The 19822-nt window shown below is 49.5% G+C and overlaps 1 protein-coding gene across 7 annotated transcripts in view; it reads right to left on the bottom strand.

The window, feature by feature from the left end:
* LOC135522894 (regulatory-associated protein of mTOR) overlaps positions 1-19822 on the bottom strand; it is a 211878-nt gene that overhangs the window by 46078 nt on the left and 145978 nt on the right. For all 7 annotated transcript variants that reach the window (XM_064949578.1, XM_064949609.1, XM_064949587.1 and 4 more), the window contains exons 14-20: positions 18448-18558; positions 17020-17094; positions 14865-14930; positions 13418-13609; positions 7391-7531; positions 7065-7185; positions 3170-3310 (exon numbers count right to left, since the gene is read on the bottom strand). In XM_064949578.1, coding sequence (XP_064805650.1) covers positions 3170-3310; positions 7065-7185; positions 7391-7531; positions 13418-13609; positions 14865-14930; positions 17020-17094; positions 18448-18558 — 847 coding nt within the window. The remainder of the gene's footprint in view (positions 1-3169; positions 3311-7064; positions 7186-7390; positions 7532-13417; positions 13610-14864; positions 14931-17019; positions 17095-18447; positions 18559-19822) is intronic.

Below are 19822 nucleotides of genomic sequence, written 5' to 3'. Positions count from 1 at the left end.
CTACGGCCTCCTCCACAACCCAGCAGCAGGACCGCTGCCTCCGCCTTTCTGCAAGGAGGACCAGGAGGAGCACTGCCAGAGCCCCGCAAAATGACCTCCGCATGTGTCTGCTCAAACGGTCAGAAACAGACTCCATGAGGGTGGTATGAGGGCCCGACGTCCACAGGTGGGGGTTGTGCTTACAGCCCAACACCGTGCATGACGTTTGGCATTTGCCAGAGAACACCAAGATTGGCAAATTCGCCACTGGCGCCCTGTGCTCTTCACAGATGAAAGCAGGTTCACACTGAGCACATGTGACAGACATGACAGAGTCTGGAGATGCCGTGGAGAACGTTCTGCTGCCTGCAACATCCTCCAGCATGACCGGTTTGGCGGTGGGTCAGTCATGGTGTGGGGTGGCATTTCTTTGGGGGGGCCGCACAGCCCTCCATGTGCTCGCCAGAGGTTGCCTGACTGCCATTAGGTACCGAGATGAGATCCTCAGACCCCTTGTAAGACCATATGCTGATACGGTTGGCCCTGGGTTCCTCCTAATGCAAGACAATGCTAGAACTCATGTGGCTGGAGTGTGTCAGCAGTTCCTGCAAGAGGAAGGCATTGATGCTATGGACTGGCCCGCCCGTTCCCCAGACCTGAATCCAATTGAGCACATCTGGGACATCATGTCTCGCTCCATCCACCAACGTCACACCACAGACTGTCCAGGAGTTGGCGGATGCTTTAGTCCAGGTCTGGGAGGAGATCCCTCAGGAGACCATCCGCCACCTCATCAGGAGCATGCCCAGGCGTTGTAGGGAGGTCATACAGGCACGTGGAGGCCACACACACACTACTGAGCCTCATTTTGACTTGTTTTAAGGACATTACATCAAAGTTGGATCAGTCTGTATTGTGGTTTTCCACTTAAATTTTGAGTGTGACTCTAAATCCAGACCTCCATGGGTTGATAAATTTGATTTCCATTGATAAGTTTTGTGTGATTTTGTTGTCAGCACATTCAACTACGTAAAGAAGAAAGTATTTCATAAGAATATTTCATTCATTCACACCTAGGATGTGTTATTTTAGTGTTCCCTTTATGTTTTTGAGCAGTGTACTATATGATACCAGAATAACTATACCCTGAAATATACCACATGATACCAGAATAACTAAACCACATGATACCAGAATAACTATACCCTGGGATATACCACATGAAACCAGAATAATTATACCCTGAAATATACCACATGATACCAGAATAACTACACCCTGAAATATACTACATGATACCAGAATAACTATACCCTGAAATATACTACATGATACCAGAATAACTATACCCTGAAATATACCACATGATACCAGAATAACTATATGCTGAAATATATTTGATACCAGAATAAATATACCCTGAAACATAACATTTTGTACCAGAATAAATATACCATATTATACCAAAATAACAATACGGTGAAATATAGTATCTGACACCAGAATAAATATACCAAATATACCCTGAAATATGATACCAGAATAACTATACGCTGAAATATACCATATTATACCAGAATAACTATACCCTGAAAAATACCAGAATAACTATACTATCTGATACCAGAATAACTACACCCTGAAATATACCATATGATACCAGCATAACTATATCCTGAAATATACCACATTATACCAGAATAACTACACCCTGAAATATACCATAGTATACTAGAATAACTAATAACTGACTCACACAAAATGGCCGCCATACATCCCTGGGACGGAGTGCATATTGAGATGGGGATTGGGAGTAGGCAAGGCAGGCTAAACGGATTGTCATGGTTGTTGGTGACAAGCACTGCTGCCAGTTAGAATGAGTGGACGATGTGGATTCAGACAGGCTGGAAGTGGTACGCTAACGTGCTAGCGGCTAGTATTACTCAGCATGGCTATATTGCTATGAGGCTGTGTTGACAGGGGCTTCAGCGAGAATGAGCTGACATCTGAGTCAGTCAGTACAGCAGGGGCTGAGAGAGGGTAATCCTCCAATAATGTTGTGCGTGTATGATGGACATAGGCTCTCAAAACTCTGTGTGTGTGTGTGTGTGTGTGTGTGTGTGTGTGTGTGTGTGTGTGTGTAAGCAGAGCAAGGCAGCATCCCCCCACACATACACTAAGCCCTAGCGCCAGCGTGGTAAACTCGAGGAGGATTATATTCTATGTAGTGACTTTGCCATCGTGTCTATGATGACGATGCTTCAAATCACCTCAAGTCATTCTTTGGGAAAGAAGAGAGGCAGTCACAGAGAGAAAAGAAGAGAGGCAGTCACAGAGAGAAAAGAAGAGAGGCAGTCACAGAGAGAAAAGAAGAGAGGCAGTCACAGAGAGAAAAGAAGAGGCAGTCACAGAGAGAAAAGAAGAGAGGCAGTCACAGAGAGAAAAGAAGAGAGAAAAGAAGAGAGGCAGTCACAGAGAGAAAAGAAGAGAGGCAGTCACAGAGAGAAAAGAAGAGAGGCAGTCACAGAGAGAAAAGAAGAGGCAGTCACAGAGAGAAAAGAAGAGGCAGTCACAGAGAGAAAAGAAGAGAGGCAGTCACAGAGAGAAAAGAAGAGAGGCAGTCACAGAGAGAAAAGAAGAGGGCAGTCACAGAGAGAAAAGAAGAGAGGCAGTCACAGAGAGAAAAGAAGAGAGGCAGTCACAGAGAGAAAAGAAGAGAGGCAGTCACAGAGAGAAAAGAAGAGAGGCAGTCACAGAGAGAAAAGAGGAAGAGAGGCAGTCACAGAGAGAAAAGAAGAGAGGCAGTCACAGAGAGAAAAGAAGAGAGGCAGTCACAGAGAGAAAAGAAGAGAGGCAGTCACAGAGAGAAAAGAAGAGAGGCAGTCACAGAGAGAAAAGAAGAGAGGCAGTCACAGAGAGAAAAGAAGAGAGGCAGTCACAGAGAGAAAAGAAGAGAGGCAGTCACAGAGAGAAAAGAAGAGAGGCAGTCACAGAGAGAAAAGAAGAGAGGCAGTCAGAGAGAGAAAAGAAGAGATTAGTCTCGACCCTTAAGTTGCTTTCTTTCTCTCCTTCACCGTTTCCTCCTCCCTCCTTTACAGTACATAACCACAGTTCTCTCTTTTTTCCCCCCAGTTCTCTCTCTCTCGCCCGCCCGCCTCAATGTCATCCTCTCCGCCTCTCTCTCTCCTACCCTCCTCGTTGAGGTTGAGGTTCTGCAGGCTCTTGTTGAGGTTGCGTGCGGTGGTGGCAGCTCGGATGTTGGTGTAGGAGTTGACTGAACGCAGCCGAGGGATGGCGGGGCTGTCGCGCACAGGAGTCAGGTTACAGGGCTCTGTACACAGACACACACAGGAGTCAGGTCACCGGGCTCTGTACACAGACACACACAGGAGTCAGGTTACCGGGCTCTGTACACAGACACACACAGGAGTCAGGTTACCGGGCTCTGTACACAGACACACACAGGAGTCAGGTTACCGGGCTCTGTACACAGACACACACAGGAGTCAGGTTACCGGGCAGGAGGTTACCGGGCTCTGTCAGGTTACCGGGCTCTGTACACAGACACACACAGGAGTCAGGTTACCGGGCTCTGTACACAGACAGGGCTCTGTACACAGGAGTCAGGTTACCGGGCTCTGTACACAGACACACACAGGAGTCAGGTTACCGGGCTCTGTACACAGACACACACAGGAGTCAGGTCACCGGGCTCTGTACACAGACACACACAGGAGTCAGGTTACCGGGCTCTGTACACAGACACACACAGGAGTCAGGTTACCGGGCTCTGTACACAGACACACACAGGAGTCAGGTCACCGGGCTCTGTACACAGACACACACAGGAGTCAGGTTACCGGGCTCTGTACACAGACACACACAGGTTACCGGGCTCTGTACACAGACACACACAGGAGTCAGGTTACAGGGCTCTGTACACAGACACACACAGGAGTCAGGTTACAGGGCTCTGTACACAGACACACACAGGAGTCAGGTTACAGGGCTCTGTACACAGACACACACAGGAGTCAGGTCACCGGGCTCTGTACACAGACACACACAGGAGTCAGGTTACCGGGCTCTGTACACAGACACACACAGGAGTCAGGTTACCGGGCTCTGTACACAGACACACACAGGAGTCAGGTCACCGGGCTCTGTACACAGACACACACAGGAGTCAGGTTACCGGGCTCTGTACACAGACACACACAGGAGTCAGGTTACCGGGCTCTGTACACAGACACACACAGGAGTCAGGTTACACAGACACACACAGGGCTCTGTACACAGACACACACAGGAGTCAGGTTACCGGGCTCTGTACACAGACACACACAGGAGTCAGGTTACCGGGCTCTGTACACAGACACACACAGGAGTCAGGTTACCGGGCTCTGTACACAGACACACACAGGAGTCAGGTTACCGGGCTCTGTACACAGACACACACAGGAGTCAGGTTACCGGGCTCTGTACACAGACACACACAGGAGTCAGGAGTCAGGTCAGGTTACCGGGCTCTGTACACAGACACACACAGGAGTCAGGTTACCGGGCTCTGTACACAGACACACACAGGAGTCAGGTCACCGGGCTCTGTACACAGACACACACAGGAGTCAGGTCACAGACACACACAGGGCTCTGTACACAGACACACACAGGAGTCAGGTTACCGGGCTCTGTACACAGACACACACAGGAGTCAGGTTACCGGGCTCTGTACACAGACACACACAGGAGTCAGGTCACCGGGCTCTGTACACAGACACACACAGGAGTCAGGTCACCGGGCTCTGTACACAGACACACACAGGAGTCAGGTCACCGGGCTCTGTACACAGACACACACAGGAGTCAGGTTACCGGGCTCTGTACACAGACACACACAGGAGTCAGGTCACCGGGCTCTGTACACAGACACACACAGGAGTCAGGTCACCGGGCTCTGTACACAGACACACACAGGAGTCAGGTCACCGGGCTCTGTACACAGACACACACAGGAGTCAGGTTAACGGGCTCTGTACACAGACACACACAGTGGAAGGTCAGTTAACCCATTCATTTGGCACTAAATGGAATACAGTAGCGACATGACAATCAATATGAGAATAGGTAATAAAGGTCATTTGAAATATTGATGTGCCCTATCCAAACATGCTGCATATTTCAGATCCCTAAACCCCATTTCACATGTAGAGCAGTTAGTCTTCGGGACGAGACTTAAGTGGACCAGCGTGCTTTACAACAACACACGTCAATGACTTCCGACTGTAATGGTCATGACAGAGGTTTGAAGTGTGTGTATGTGGCGTGTGTGTGTGTGTATGTGGCGTGTGTGTGTGTATGTGGAGTGTGTGTGTGTATGTGGCGTGTGTGTGTGTATGTGGCGTGTGTGTGTGTGTATGTATGTACAGTGCCTTGCGAAAGTATTCAACCCCCTTGAACTTTGCGAACTTTTGCCACATTTCAGGCTTCAAACATAAATATATAAAACTGTATTTTTTTGTGAAGAATCAACAACAAGTGGGACACAATCATGAAGTGGAACGACATTTATTGGATATTTCAAACTTTTTTAACAAATCAAAAACTGAAAAATTGGGCGTGCAAAATTATTCAGCCCCTTTACTTTCAGTGCAGCAAACTCTCTCCAGAAGTTCAGTGAGGATCTCTGAATGATCTAATGTTGACCTAAATGACTAATGATGATAAATACAATCCACCTGTGTGTAATCAAGTCTCCGTATAAATGCACCTGCACTGTGATAGTCTCAGAGGTCCGTTAAAAGCGCAGAGAGCATCATGAAGAACAAGGAACACACCAGGCAGGTCCGAGATACTGTTGTGAAGAAGTTTAAAGCCGGATTTGGATACAAAAAGATTTCCCAAGCTTTAAACATTCCAAGGAGCACTGTGCAAGCGATAATATTGAAATGGAAGGAGTATCAGACCACTGCAAATCTACCAAGACCTGGCCGTCCCTCTAAACTTTCAGCTCATACAAGGAGAAGACTGATCAGAGATGCAGCCAAGAGGCCCATGATGAACTGCAGAGATCTACAGCTGAGGTGGGAGACTCTGTCCATAGGACAACGATCAGATGTGTATTGCACAAATCTGGCCTTTATGGAAGAGTGGCAAGAAGAAAGCCATTTCTTAAAGATATCCATAAAAAGTGTCGTTTAAAGTTTGCCACAAGCCACCTGGGAGACACACCAAACATGTGGAAGAAGGTGCTCTGGTCAGATGAAACCAAAATTGAACTTTTTGGCAACAATGCAAAACATTATGTTTGGCCTAAAAGCAACACAGTTCATCACCCTGAACACAACATCCCCACTGTCAAACATGGTGGTGGCAGCATCATGGTTTGGGCCTGCTTTTCTTCATCAGGGACAGGGAAGATGGTTAAAATTGATGGGAAGAAGGATGGAGCCAAATACAGGACCATTCTGGAAGAAAACCTGATGGAGTCTGCAAAAGACCTGAGACTGGGACGGAGATTTGTCTTCCAACAAGACAATGATCCAAAACATAAAGCAAAATCTACAATGGAATGGTTCAAAAATAAACATATCCAGGTGTTAGAATGGCCAAGTCAAAGTCCAGACCTGAATCCAATCGAGAATCTGTGGAAAGAACTGAAAACTACTGTTCACAAATGCTCTCCATCCAACCTCACTGAGCTCGAGCTGTTTTGCAAGGAGGAATGGGAAAAAATATCAGTCTCTCGATGTGCAAAACTGAGAGACATACCCCAAGCGACTTACAGCTGTAATCGCAGCAAAAGGTGGCGCTACAAAGTATTAACTTAAGGGGGCTGAATAATTTTGCACGCCCAAGTTTTTGATTTGTTAAAAAAGTTTGAAATATCCAATAAATGTCGTTCCACTTCATGATTGTGTCCCACTTGTTGTTGATTCTTCACAAAAAAATACAGTTTTATATCTTTGTTTGAAGCCTGAAATGTGGCAAAAGGTCGCAAAGTTCAAGGGGGCCGAATACTTTCGCAAGGCACTGTACATGGTGTGTGTGTGTGGTGTGTGTGTGTGTATGTGGTGTGTGTGTACCTAAGGTGTTGGCAGTTGAGGGAACAGCGTAGTTCTTCTCCTCCTCCATGAACTGCAGGGCCACGGTGCAGAAGTTACTCTCGTACTGAACCACCAGGTGACTCAGAGCCACCACCAGCTCCTGGAGAACACACCGCCGCCACAGAGTCAACCAGAATCCAACACACACACACACGGTCAGAACCAAGTCAACCACAGCAGAAGACGTACCACAGTCCATCGCCCCACAGTAAAAATCAGTCAACGACCTTTGCAAGAATATTGGAGATGGTAAGGGGAAAAAACATGTGTGTGTGTGTGTGTGTGTGTGTGTGTGTACGACCCACCTTGCGGACCACAGGGCTGCCGTCGTTGATGAGCTGTGCCAGCATCATGGCCACGTTGTGGTCGATGGTCGTAGAGTGGTCCGTTCGCTCGGCAGAGTTCCCCACAAACGTCCCCAGGGCAAACACCGCCGCACAGCGCACCTGAGGAGACCGGAGATAGTTTTGGCATCAAGAGAATTCACTCCCAAAGTCACTTCCTGGTTGGATCCAGACCAAGTCATTGGTCAGTCAATGGTTAGATTGCGTTGGTGCTGCTTTTTAAAAAGGGGAATCAATGCTAATACTCACTCCTTAATCTTCTCATTTCTAATGCAGCCATATTTAGTGAGAAGATCAATGGTGGTTGAAAATAGTAATTTACCATTAGTCACACATACCCCACCCATCACACTAATTAACTGTGTAAGCTAAATAACAGTAACTCCTACTTCTAATTGTTATCAATAATTGCCCCAAGATGCCACAAAGACATTGTTTATTCTTTATGTATCTCCCTCAGTTTTGCATATGACAGGCACTGCACTAATTCAAACCTGGCCCAGTGTGTGTGTGTGTGTGTGTGTGTGTGTGTGTGTGTGTGTGTGTGTGTGTGTGTGTGTGTGAGACAGTAAATATGCCTCTCCTCTTGAGGAATCCTCCGAACAGGCTTGAAAATTAATTAAAAATCCTCTCTGCTGAGTCACTCTGTGCACTTTCTCTCACTCTGCTCACTCACCTCTCTCTCTCTTCGCTCTGCTCTCACTCACCCGCCCTCTCACTCTCTTCCCTGGCCATCTCTTACTCTCTCTCCTCCCTGGCCCGCCCTCTCACTCTCTTCCCTGGCCCGCCCTCTCACTCTCTTCCCTGGCCCGCCCGTTCACTCTCTTCCCTGGCCCGCCCGCTCACTCTCTTCCCTGGCCCGCCCGCTCACTCTCTTCCCTGGCCCGCCCGCTCACTCTCTTCCCTGGCCCGCCCGCTCACTCTCTTCCCTGGCCCGCCCGCTCACTCTCTTCCCTGGCCCGCCCGCTCACTCTCTTCCCTGGCCCGCCCGCTCACTCTCTTCCCTGGCCCTCTCGCTCTCTCTCTTCTCTGGCACTCTCACTCTCTCTCTTCCCTGGCCCTCTCACTCTCTTCCCTGGCCCTCTCACTCTCTTCCCTGGCCCTCTCACTCTCTTCCCTGGCCCTCACTCTCTCTCTTCCCTGGCCCTCACTCTCTCTCTTCCCTGGCCCTCACTCTCTCTCTTCCCTGGCCCTCACTCTCTCTCTTCCCTGGCCCTCTCACTCTCTTCCCTGGCCCTCTCACTCTCTTCCCTGGCCCTCTCACTCTCTTCCCTGGCCCTCTCACTCTCTTCCCTGGCCCTCTCACTCTCTTCCCTGGCCCTCTCACTCTCTTCCCTGGCCCTCTCACTCACTCTCTCTTCCCTGGCCCTCTCACTCACTCTCTCTTCCCTGGCCCTCTCACTCACTCTCTCTTCCCTGGCCCTCTCACTCACTCTCTCTTCCCTGGCCCTCTCACTCACTCTCTCTTCCCTGGCCCTCTCACTCACTCTCTCTCCCTGGCCCTCTCACTCACTCTCTCTTCCCTGGCCCTCTCACTCACTCTCTCTTCCCTGGCCCGCTCACTCACTCTCTCTTCCCTGGCCCTCTCACTCACTCTCTCTTCCCTGGCCCTCACTCTCGCTCTCTCTCTATTCCCTAGCCCTCTCACTCACTCTCTCTTCTCTGGCCCTCTCACTCACTCTCGCTTTCTCTCTTCAGTGGCCCTCTCACTCTCGCTCTCTCTCTCTTCCCTAGCCCTCCCACTCACTCTCTCTTCCCTGGCCCTCTCACTCTCGCTCTCTCTTCCCTGGCCCTCCCACTCTCGCTCTCTCTCTCTTCCCTAGCCCTCCCACTCACTCTCTCTTCCCTGGCCCTCTCACTCTCGCTCTCTCTTCCCTGGCCCTCTCACTCTTGCTCTCTCTCTATTCCCTAGCCCTCTCGCTCTCCCTCCTCCCTGGCCCTCCCTCTCTCCCCTGGCCCTCCCTCTCGCTCTTCCCTGGCCCTCTCTCTCTCTCTCTTCCCTGGCCCTCTCTCTCGCTCTTCCCGGGCCCTCTCTCTCTCTCTCTCTCTCTTCCCTGGCCCTCTCACTCTCGCTCTCTCTTCCCTGGCCCTCTCACTCTTGCTCTCTCTCTATTCCCTAGCCCTCTCGCTCTCCCTCCTCCCTGGCCCTCCCTCTCTCCCCTGGCCCTCCCTCTCGCTCTTCCCTGGCCCTCTCTCTCTCTCTTCCCTGGCCCTCTCTCTCTCTCTTCCCTGGCCCTCTCTCTCTCTCTTCCCTGGCCCTCTCTCTCTCTCTTCCCGTGCCCTCTCTCTCTCTCTCTCTCTCTTCCCGGGCCCCCTCTCTCTCTCTCTCTCTTCCCGGGCCCTCTCAGTCTCTCGCTCTCTCTTGCTCTTCCCTGGCCCTCTCTCTCTCGCTCTTCCCTGGCCCTCTCTCTCCCTCTCTCTCGCTCTTCCCTGGCACTCTCTCTCTCTCTCTCTTCCCTGGCCCTCTCTCTCTCTCTTCCCTGGCCCTCTCTCTCTCTCTTCCCTGGCCCTCTCTCTCTCTCTCTCTCTTCCCTGGCCCTCTCACTCTCTCTCTCTCTTCCCTGGCCCTCTCACTCTCTCTCTTCCCTGCCCCCCCCCCTCTCCCTCTCTCTCTCTTCCCTGGCCCTCTCTCTCTCTCACTCTTCCCTGGCCCTCTCTCACACGCTCTCACTCTTCCCGGGCCCCCCCTCTCTCTCTCTCTCACTCGCTCTCTCTTCCCGGGCCCTCTCACTCTCTCTCTCTCTCTTCCCGGGCCCTCTCACTCTCTCTCTCTCTCTTCCCGGGCCCTCTCACTCTCTCTCGCTCTCTTCCCGGGCCCTCTCACTCTCTCTCTCTCTCTTCCCGGGCCCTCTCACTCTCGCTCTTCCCTGGCCCTCTCTCTCTCTCTTCCCTGGCCCTCTCTCTCTCTCTCTCTCTCTCTCTCTCTCCCCTGGCCCTCTCTCTCTCTTCCCTGGCCCTCTCTCTCTCTCTCTTCCCTGGCCCTCTCTCTCTCTCTCTTCCCTGGCCCTCTCTCTCTCTCTCTTCCCTGGCCCTCTCTCTCTCTCTCTCTCTCTCCCTGGCCCTCTCTCTCTCTCTCTCTCTTCCCTGGCCCTCTCTCTCTCTCTCTCTCTTCCCTGGCCCTCTCTCTCTCTCTCTCTCTCCCCGTGGCCCTCTCTCTTCCCTGGCCCTCTCTCTCTCTTCCCTGGCCCTCTCTCTCTCTCTCTTCCCTGGCCCTCTCTCTCTTCCCTGGCCCTCTCTCTCTCTCTCTCTTCCCTGGCCCTCTCACTCTCTCTCTCTCTTCCCTGGCCCTCTCACTCTCTCTCTCTTCCCTGGCCCTCTCACTCTCTCTCTCTTCCCTGGCCCTCTCACTCTCTCTTCCCTGGCCCCCCTCTCTCTCTTCCCTGCCCCCCCCTCTCTCTCCCTCTCTCACTCTTCCCTGGCCCTCTCTCTCTCTCACTCTTCCCTGGCCCTCTCTCACTCGCTCTCACTCTTCCCGGGCCCCCCCCCTCTCTCTCTCTCTCGCTCTCTCTTCCTGGGCCCTCTCACTCTCTCTTCCCGGGCCCTCTCACTCTCTCTTCCCGGGCCCTCTCACTCTCTCTCTCTCTTCCCGGGCCCTCTCCCTCTTCCCGGGCCCTCTCCCTCTTCCCGGGCCCTCTCACTCTTCCCGGGCCCTCTCACTCTTCCCGGGCCCTCTCTCTCTTCCCGGGCCCTCTCACTCTTCCCGGGCCCTCTCACTCTTCCCGGGCCCTCTCACTCTTCCCGGGCCCTCTCACTCTTCCCGGGCCCTCTCACTCTTCCCGGGCCCTCTCACTCTTCCCGGGCCCTCTCACTCTTCCCGGGCCCTCTCACTCTTCCGGGGCCCTCTCACTCTTCCCGGGCCCTCTCACTCTTCCCGGGCCCTCTCACTCTTCCCGGGCCCTCTCACTCTTCCCGGGCCCTCTCACTCTTCCCGGGCCCTCTCTCTCTCTCTCTCTCTTCCCTGGCCCTCTCTCTCTCTCTCTCTTCCCTGGCCCTCTCTCTCTCTCTCTCTCTCTTCCCTGGCCCTCTCTCTCTCTCTCTCTCTCTTCCCTGGCCCTCTCTCTCTCTCTTCCCCTGGCCCTCTCTCTCTCTCTCTCTTCCCTGGCCCTCTCTCTCTCTCTCTCTCTCTTCCCTGGCCCTCTCTCTCTCTCTCTCTCTCTTCCCTGGCCCTCTCTCTCTCTCTCTCTCTTCCCTGGCACTCTCTCTCTCTCTCTCTTCCCTGGCGCTCTCTCTCTCTCTCTCTCTCTCTTCCCTGGCCCTCTCTCTCTCTCTCTCTCTCTCTTCCCTGGCCCTCTCTCTCTCTCTCTCTCTCTCTTCCCTGGCCCTCTCTCTCTCTCTCTCTTCCCTGGCCCTCTCTCTCTCTCTCTCTTCCCTGGCCCTCTCTCTCTCTCTCTCTCTCTCTCTTCCCTGGCCCTCTCTCTCTCTTCCCTGGCCCTCTCTCTTCTCCCCTGGCCCTCTCTCTCTCTCTTCCCTGGCCCTCTCTCTCTCTCTTCCCTGGCCCTCTCTCTCTCTCTCCCTGGCCCTCTCTCTCTCTCTTCCCTGGCCCTCTCTCTCTCTCTCTCTCTCCTCTCTTCCCTGGCCCTCTCTCTCTCTCTTCCCTGGCCCTCTCTCTCTCTCTTCCCTGGCCCTCTCTCTCTCTCTTCCCTGGCCCTCTCTCTCTCTCTTCCCTGGCCCTCTCTCTCTCTCTTCCCTGGCCCTCTCTCTCTCTCTTCCCTGGCCCTCTCTCTCTCTCTTCCCTGGCCCTCTCTCTCTCTCTTCCCTGGCCCTCTCTGTCTCTCTTCCCTGGCCCTCTCTCTCTCTCTTCCCTGGCCCTCTCTCTCTCTTCCCTGGCCCTCTCTCTCTCCCCCTGGCCCTCTTTCTCTCTCTTCCCTGGCCCTCTCTCTCTCTCTTCCCTGGCCCTCTCTCGCCCATCTCACTCTCGCCCATCTCACTCTCGCCCATCTCACTCTCGCCCATCTCACTCTCGCCCATCTCACTCTCGCCCATCTCACTCTCGCCCATCTCACTCTCGCCCATCTCACTCTCGCCCATCTCACTCTCGCCCATTTTATGATTTTCTTACTAGCTTCTTCCAAATCTTCTTCATAAGATGTTGTGTTGCTAGGCAAGCGCTTTAGCGAGCAATGGCAATCATGTTAGCATATTTCTTAGTGAGATGACTGTTCTAAAACATTTAAATAATCAAGACTGAAACTTTCAGATGAAGTTTGTGAGGGAATGAAGATGTTCAATTGCTTTCATGAGCTTTTTCTCTCACTGCCCTGAGTTTCAGACAAGGGTTCCGATATCTTGGAACTAAGAACATTTCCAATAACTTTATTTCCAAGAATCACATTTCTTCTTAACTTTTTGCTTAAGGAGAAACATAATACATAGCACAAGAACATTTCCAAGAGCCTTTGAGGAATAGCAACTTCACTTAACTTTCTTCTTAAGTCTAGTAAGTCTAGAGTTAAGGGGGAAAAAATGCCAGTCAAGAAGAAATCTCTTCTTAAGAAGGTTTTGTGAATCTGGTCCCTGAAGAGGAGGGAACTGATCAAACTAGTCAAGTAATAAATATCCATTTTTAAAATGTGGTTTGCGTTGGTGCCTGGGTTCCTCCGAAGTTCCTGGTGATGCACTCAAATACCCAATTCTCTTCAGGCATTGTAAGCGTGTGCATGGGTACACTCACACAAGGTGTGTGTGTGTGTGTGTGTGTGGATGCAGACCCTGGTCTCACCACTCAGCCACAGCAGCTGCCTGGCCTCTAGAGAGAGAGGTTGCCCTGCTAGGCTGCTGGCAACAGATGTCCTCTGTCCCAGTGTGTGTATGCGCCCTGCATTTCAACCCATGTGAGGTGAGTGGAATACAGAGCAAACTGACTATTCACTGTCCCTCAGGTCCTCAAAATCCTTAAGGAGCCACTGAAACCTCAATCTGTTAGGTGTTACACACACACACACAGCCACTGAGTGTATGTCCCAAAGGTGTGTGTTCCTTCCCTCTCACCTCAGGTATGGGGTCGGACAGCAGGCTGTAGAGCTTCTCGTGGGCACTGTCCCTGACACCACACCAGCGGGCCGAGTCAAAGTTCTGCCAGATGCGTCCGAGGCAGACGGCCACCCACTGGCGGAGCAGGGGGTGAGGGTCAGAGAGCTGCTCCAGGCAGATGGCTATCAGGTTCCCCTGCAGACAGGCCTCCTGAGGGGGGGGGGGTGAGGAGAAAGGAGTTGGGAGGCCATGTCAGTAATTCACACACACACACACACACACTTTCCTTTGATGAGACCCTGTAGGATGTACACACACTTTATGACTTGGCTTTAAGCTGAGCTTCACATCGGGAAGTCTATGGGCAAACTAACAGGGAACTAACCTCTACCTCCCACTGTGAACATGAAGGTTCGATGTCCAAAGCTTGACAGTTAAGAGTTCGTCACCTTTTATGTGGGGTTGTATTGGTTCATTTGAAAGCCTGTACCTATTCTGGCAGTCTCTCTGCATTGTGGCAGACTATCCTCCATCAGACTACGAGAGCAGTTCAGGGATTTGTGTACAAGCTGGAACAAGGTTTTAACGTGATCACACCGGAGCTGAGCCCTACCAGTAGGAGTACCATCACTCCTAACCCTGAAGCTCAGACCACGGTACAACCAATCGACGAGCGGCTCGTCTCTAATGTTGGAGCTCATCTATTATTAACACAGTGCCAATGGGAGACGGAGAACATTAAGTAAACAGAGAGAGAGGAAGAGAGAGAGAGGGAGAGAGAGAGAGAGGAAGAGAGAGACAGAGGAAGAGAGAGAGAGAGTGAGAGAGAGAGAGAGAGAGAGAGAGACAGAGAGGAAGAGAGAGAGACAGAGAGGAAGGGAGAGAGACAGAGAGGAGGGAAGGGGGAGACAGAGAGGAGGGAAGGGGGAGACAGAGAGGAGGGAAGGGGGAGACAGAGAGGAGGGAAGGGGGAGACAGGGGGGGAGACAGAGAGGAGGGAAGGGGGGGAGACAGAGAGGAGGGAAGGGGGAGACAGAGAGGAGGGAAGGGGTAAGTCTATGAGGATCTGGAGACACAAGGGGGAACACAGAGAAACCACGTGAATAGGAGAGGAATACCGGCAGAGAGCGAAGAGGGGGGTTTGTAAGTCTATGTGGATCTGTGAGACACAATAAACACCAAAAACCACGTGAATAGGTCTGTAGCAGTTTCTGGGAATAAATGAGGAGTATACGGTATACAGTGACAGTTGCCATGATAAAGTGTTGTCGGGAGAGAGAGAGCAGAATGGGAGGAAATGTTTAAAATATGACTTATCGACTCCACTGAGAGTTGGGGAGAATTAATGAGTGTGTCTGTTGAAGGGATTTTAATCAATGTGGGGCTTGCTTTATAATAGCGTCATCTTTAAAGTGATTTCTTCATCGAATAATTTACCACATTCTCCCCTAACACACACACACACCTGGCCTGTGGTGTAGCTGTTGACAATCACAGCCAGGATAAAGACAGCCATCGTGCGGTGCTCAGCCTGAAACAGGAAACACAAGAAACACAGTCAACTTCCATGTATCAACACCTCATTACTAGGAGCTGTGGATCATAGCACACAACATGTTTGAGTAGGTCGAAGTCGCCACTAACCACTGATACAGGGTCAGATATATTCTCAGCTATAATGGTAAAGGTTTATGATCGGAGGTAAGGTCAATCTGATTCTAGATCTATGGTTACGGGTAACATCTGGACCCAAACTGTTACAGACCTATATCCATCCTACCCTGCATCTCTAAGGTCTTCGAAAGCCAAGTCAACAAACAGGTCACTGACCATCTCGAATCCCGCCGTACCTTCTCCGCTATGCAATCTGGTTTCAGAGCCGGTCACAGGTGCACCTCAGCCACGCTCAAGGTACGAAACAATATCATAACCGCCATCGTTAAAAGACAATATTGTGCAGCCGTCTTTTTTTCTTCTTTCTTTTATTTAACCAGGCAAGTCAGTTAAGAACAAATTCTTATTTTCAATGACGGCCTAGGAACGGTGGGTTAACTGCCTGTTCAGGGGCAGAACGACAGATTTGTACCTTGTCAGCTCAGGGGTTTGAACTCGCAACCTTCCAGTCACTAGTCCAACGCTCTAACCACTAGGCTACCCTGCCGCTACCCTGTCGCCCCTTCATCGACCTTGCCAAGGCTTTCAACTCTGTCAATCACCATATTCTTATCGGCAGACTCAGTAGCCTTGGTTTTTCTGATGACTGCCTTGCCTGGTTCACCAACTACTTTGCAGACAGAGTTCAGTGTGTCAAATCGGAGGGCATGCTGTCCGGTCCTCTGGCAGTCTCTATGGGGGTGCCACAGGGTTCAATTCTCGGGCCGACTCTTTTCTTGGACACTGTGCTATCTAACCTCCAAACGAGCTTCAATGCCATACAGCACTCCTTCCGTGGCTTCCAACTGCTCTTAAACGCTAGTAAAACCAAATGCATGCTTTTCAACCGTTCGCTGCCTGCACCCGCACGCCCGACTAGCATCACCACCCAGGATGGTTCCGACCTAGAATATGTGGACATCTATAAGTACCTAGGTGTCTGGCTAGACTGTAAACTCTCCTTCCAGACTCATATCAAACATCTCCAATCTAAAATCAAATCTAGAGTCGGCTTTCTATTCCGCAACAAAGCCTCCTTCACTCACGCCGCCAAACTTACCCTAGTAAAACTGACTATCCTACCGATCCTCGACTTCGGCGATGTCATCTACAAAATAGCTTCCAATACTCAGCAAACTGGATGCAGTTTATCACAGTGCCATCCGTTTTGTTACTAAAGCACCTTATACCACCGCCCACTGCAACCTGTATGCTCTAGTCGGCTGGCCCTCGCTACATATTCGTCGCCAGACCCACTGGCTCCAGGTTATCTACAAGTCCATGCTAGGTAAAGCTCCGCCTTATCTCAGTTCACTGGTCACGATGGCAACACCCATCCGTAGCGCGCGCTCCAGCAGGTGTATCTCACTGATCATCCCTAAAGCCAACACCTCATTTGGCCGCCTTTTGTTCCAGTTCTCTGCTGCCTGTGACTGGAACAAATTGCAAAAATCGCTGAAGTTGGAGACTTTTATCTCCCTCACAAACTTCAAACATCTGCTATCTGAGCAGCTAACCGATCACTGCAGCTGTACATAGTCTATCGGTAAATAGCCCACCCAATTTTACCTACCTCATCCCCATACTGTTTTTATTTATTTACTTTTCTGCTCTTTTGCACACCAATATCTCTACCTGTACATGACCATCTGATAATTTATCACTCCAGTGTTAATCTGCAAAATTGTAATTATTTGCCTACCTCCTCATGCCTTTTGCACACAATGTATATAGACTCTTTTTTTCCTACTGTGTTATTGACTTGTTTATTGTTTACTCCATGTGTAACTCTGTGTTGTCTGTTCACACTGATATGCTTTATCTTGGCCAGGTCGCAGTTGCAAATGAGAACTTGTTCTCAAATAGCCTACCTGGTTAAATAAAGGTGAAAAAAAAAATCTGGGTCACACCCGTGGGTGCCTGGTGGCGCTTTCGGTTCTCTCATGCTCTGATTGGGTGATACTCACAGGCATGTAGGGGTCGGCCAGGACAGACAGGAAGTACTTGTGCCCGTTGTCCTTCACCAGGTCTGCCTGACACGACTAGAGAGCGAGAGAGCGAGAGAGCGGGAGAGAGGAGAGAGAGAGGAGAGAAACGATCCAGTAAGTTAGTCGAGTCATATGTTGCAGCACTACAAATGTGCAACTACTCAATATAATATTTAGAACCAAGGTTAAAGACAAAGCCTAGAGAATATTGAATAACTCAAGACCTGGGTCACACTACTAAATGGACAGAGAGAAAAAACAGACTTCTCTTTCTGTTCTTTCATCTCAAAGTCCTTTGATTATTCCTAACCATAGACTAACACTGTGACGACAACTCGGGTGTCTGGACGCTGAAGAATCACTAGAATACTACGACTGTCCGACTAGCTTGGGGTTATACGGTTAGTTCTACCACGTAAGTCAAAAATGTGCTTTGTGTAAGTGAGTTTTAGGGTGGCCATTTTGTTCAACAGCTAAAATGTGCCCAATGTTCTTTGTGTTACGAATAACCTAGTCAGAGAGTGTGTACTATAAACATGCCTATCACATACTTATGGCACGGCCTCTATGAACATTACCCAATATTGATATCCGATCGCTAGCTAGATACTTAAGTTGGTTGAGGATTCACTAAAAATAAGTAGCACAAATCAAATCTTAATGGTCACATACAGGTGTTTATCAGATGTTATTGCGGGTGTAGAGAAATGCTTGTGCTTCTAGTTCCGACAGGGTAGCAATATCCAACAAGTAATATCAAACAATTTCACATCATAAACCCAATGCACACAACTCTCAGTAAAGGGATGGAATTAAGAATATATACATATTTGGATGAGTAATATCAGAGCGGCACAGACTAAGAAACAGTAGAGAATAGGATAGAATGCAGTATATACATATGAGACGAGTAATGCAAGATATGCAGACATTATTGAAGGGACCAGTGTTCCATGTATTAAAGTGGCCAGTGATTTCAAGTCTGTGTGTCTCGGCTGCAGCCTCTCAACACACAACTCGATCTCTGAATGATGATTACTCCACATTAACGTCCAACTGATGTTAAACTGATTGACTGACTGAATGGGTTCAGATAGACATATTTTCTGCTTTCATCTGGGACTGTTGTTGACTTTATGGCAATCATGTCTCTCTGTACAGCTACACAGAGTTGCTCCATGTAATAGATACAACTTCACTGTCCCTATGTAGACACATATCAACTATTCTGTAGGGAGAGTGAAATTGGTTTAAAATTTAAAAAAAGTGCATCCATTCAAATGTAGCTTGCTATAATGGTAGGACTTTGGTGTGGGTTGGTTATTGTAACGGTGTACAGTGAGTGTTTGTGGGATGCATGTGTAGATATGTGCTAGTGTGTATGTATGTATGTATGTTACCACTCACGCTGTCCACAGCCAGGATCTTAGCCCAGATGAAGACCAGCAGGGGTCGGAGCTCCCGCGCAGAGCTCTGTAGCAGCTTCAACACGTAGGGGAAGATCCCTACTGAGAGGGCCTGAAAACACACACACGAGATATTATTCACTTTAAAAGTTCACACCCAAAGAAATCAGAACTGGCTTGAAGTACTGTGCGTTTCTAGCAACGCCTGTATAAATCCTGTTTGGGACCTTCGGATAAAAAGCGTGCCCAGAGTAAAGTGTCTGCGAGTCAGGCCCAGAAGCTAATATATGCATATCATTAGAAGATTTGGATAGAAAACACTCTGAAGTTTCTTAAACTGTTTGAATGATGTCTGAGTATAACCAGGAAGTGGGAAATCTAAGTTTTGTAGTTTTCACTCATTTCCTATCGAATATACAGTGTCTATGGGGCAATATTGCACGTAAGGCTTCCACAAGATGTCAACAGTCTTTAGAACGTTGTTTCAGGCTTCTGCTATGAAGGGGGAGAGAATGAGAGCTGTTTCAACCAGAGGTCTGGCAGAAGGCCAGGAGCTGATCACGCCTGCGCCCGTGAGAGCAACCTGCGTTCCATTGCATTTCTAAAGACAAAGGAATCTAAGGACAAAATATTTATGTTAAAAACATCCTAAAGATTGATTCTATACATCGGTTGACATGTTTCTACGAACTGTAATATAACTTCTGTAACTTTTCGTCTGAACATTCGCCTGGACTTGCCCGCCCCTTGCGAGTTTGGATTTGTGAATTAAACGCGCAAACAAAAGAAGGTATTTGGACATAAATTATGGACTTTATTGAACAAAACAAACATTGATTGTGGAACTGGGATTCCTGGGTGTGCATTCTGATGATGATCATCAAAGATAAGTGAATATTTATAATGCTATTTCTGACTTTTACTGACTCCACAACATGGTGGGTATCTTGGGTATGGCTTTGTTTTGTGTCTGAGCGCCATACTCAGATTATTGCATGGTTTGCTTTTTCCCTAAAGCTTTTTTGAAATCTGACACAGCGGTTGCATTAAGGAGAAGTTTATCTGTAATTCTTGTATCTTTTGAATCTTTTATCAAAGTTTAAGATGAGTATTTCTGTAAATTGATGTGGCTCTCTGCAAATTTGCCGGATGTTTTCGATGCACAACATTACTGAACATAACGCGCCAATGTAAACTGAGATTTTTGGATATCAATATGAACGTTATCGAACAAAACATACATGTATTGTGTAACATGAAGTCCTTATGAGTGCCATCTGATGAAGCTCATCAAAGGTTAGTGATTAATTTCATCTCTATTTCTGCTTTTTGTGACTCCTCTCTTTAGCTGGAAAATGGCTGTATGTGTTTTTGTG

This window comes from Oncorhynchus masou, chromosome 4 (assembly GCF_036934945.1).
Source record: "Oncorhynchus masou masou isolate Uvic2021 chromosome 4, UVic_Omas_1.1, whole genome shotgun sequence".
NCBI classification, from domain to species: domain Eukaryota; kingdom Metazoa; phylum Chordata; class Actinopteri; order Salmoniformes; family Salmonidae; genus Oncorhynchus; species Oncorhynchus masou.
Note: the sequence above shows the minus strand (reverse complement) of the source record. Positions and strands in the feature narration are given on the sequence as shown.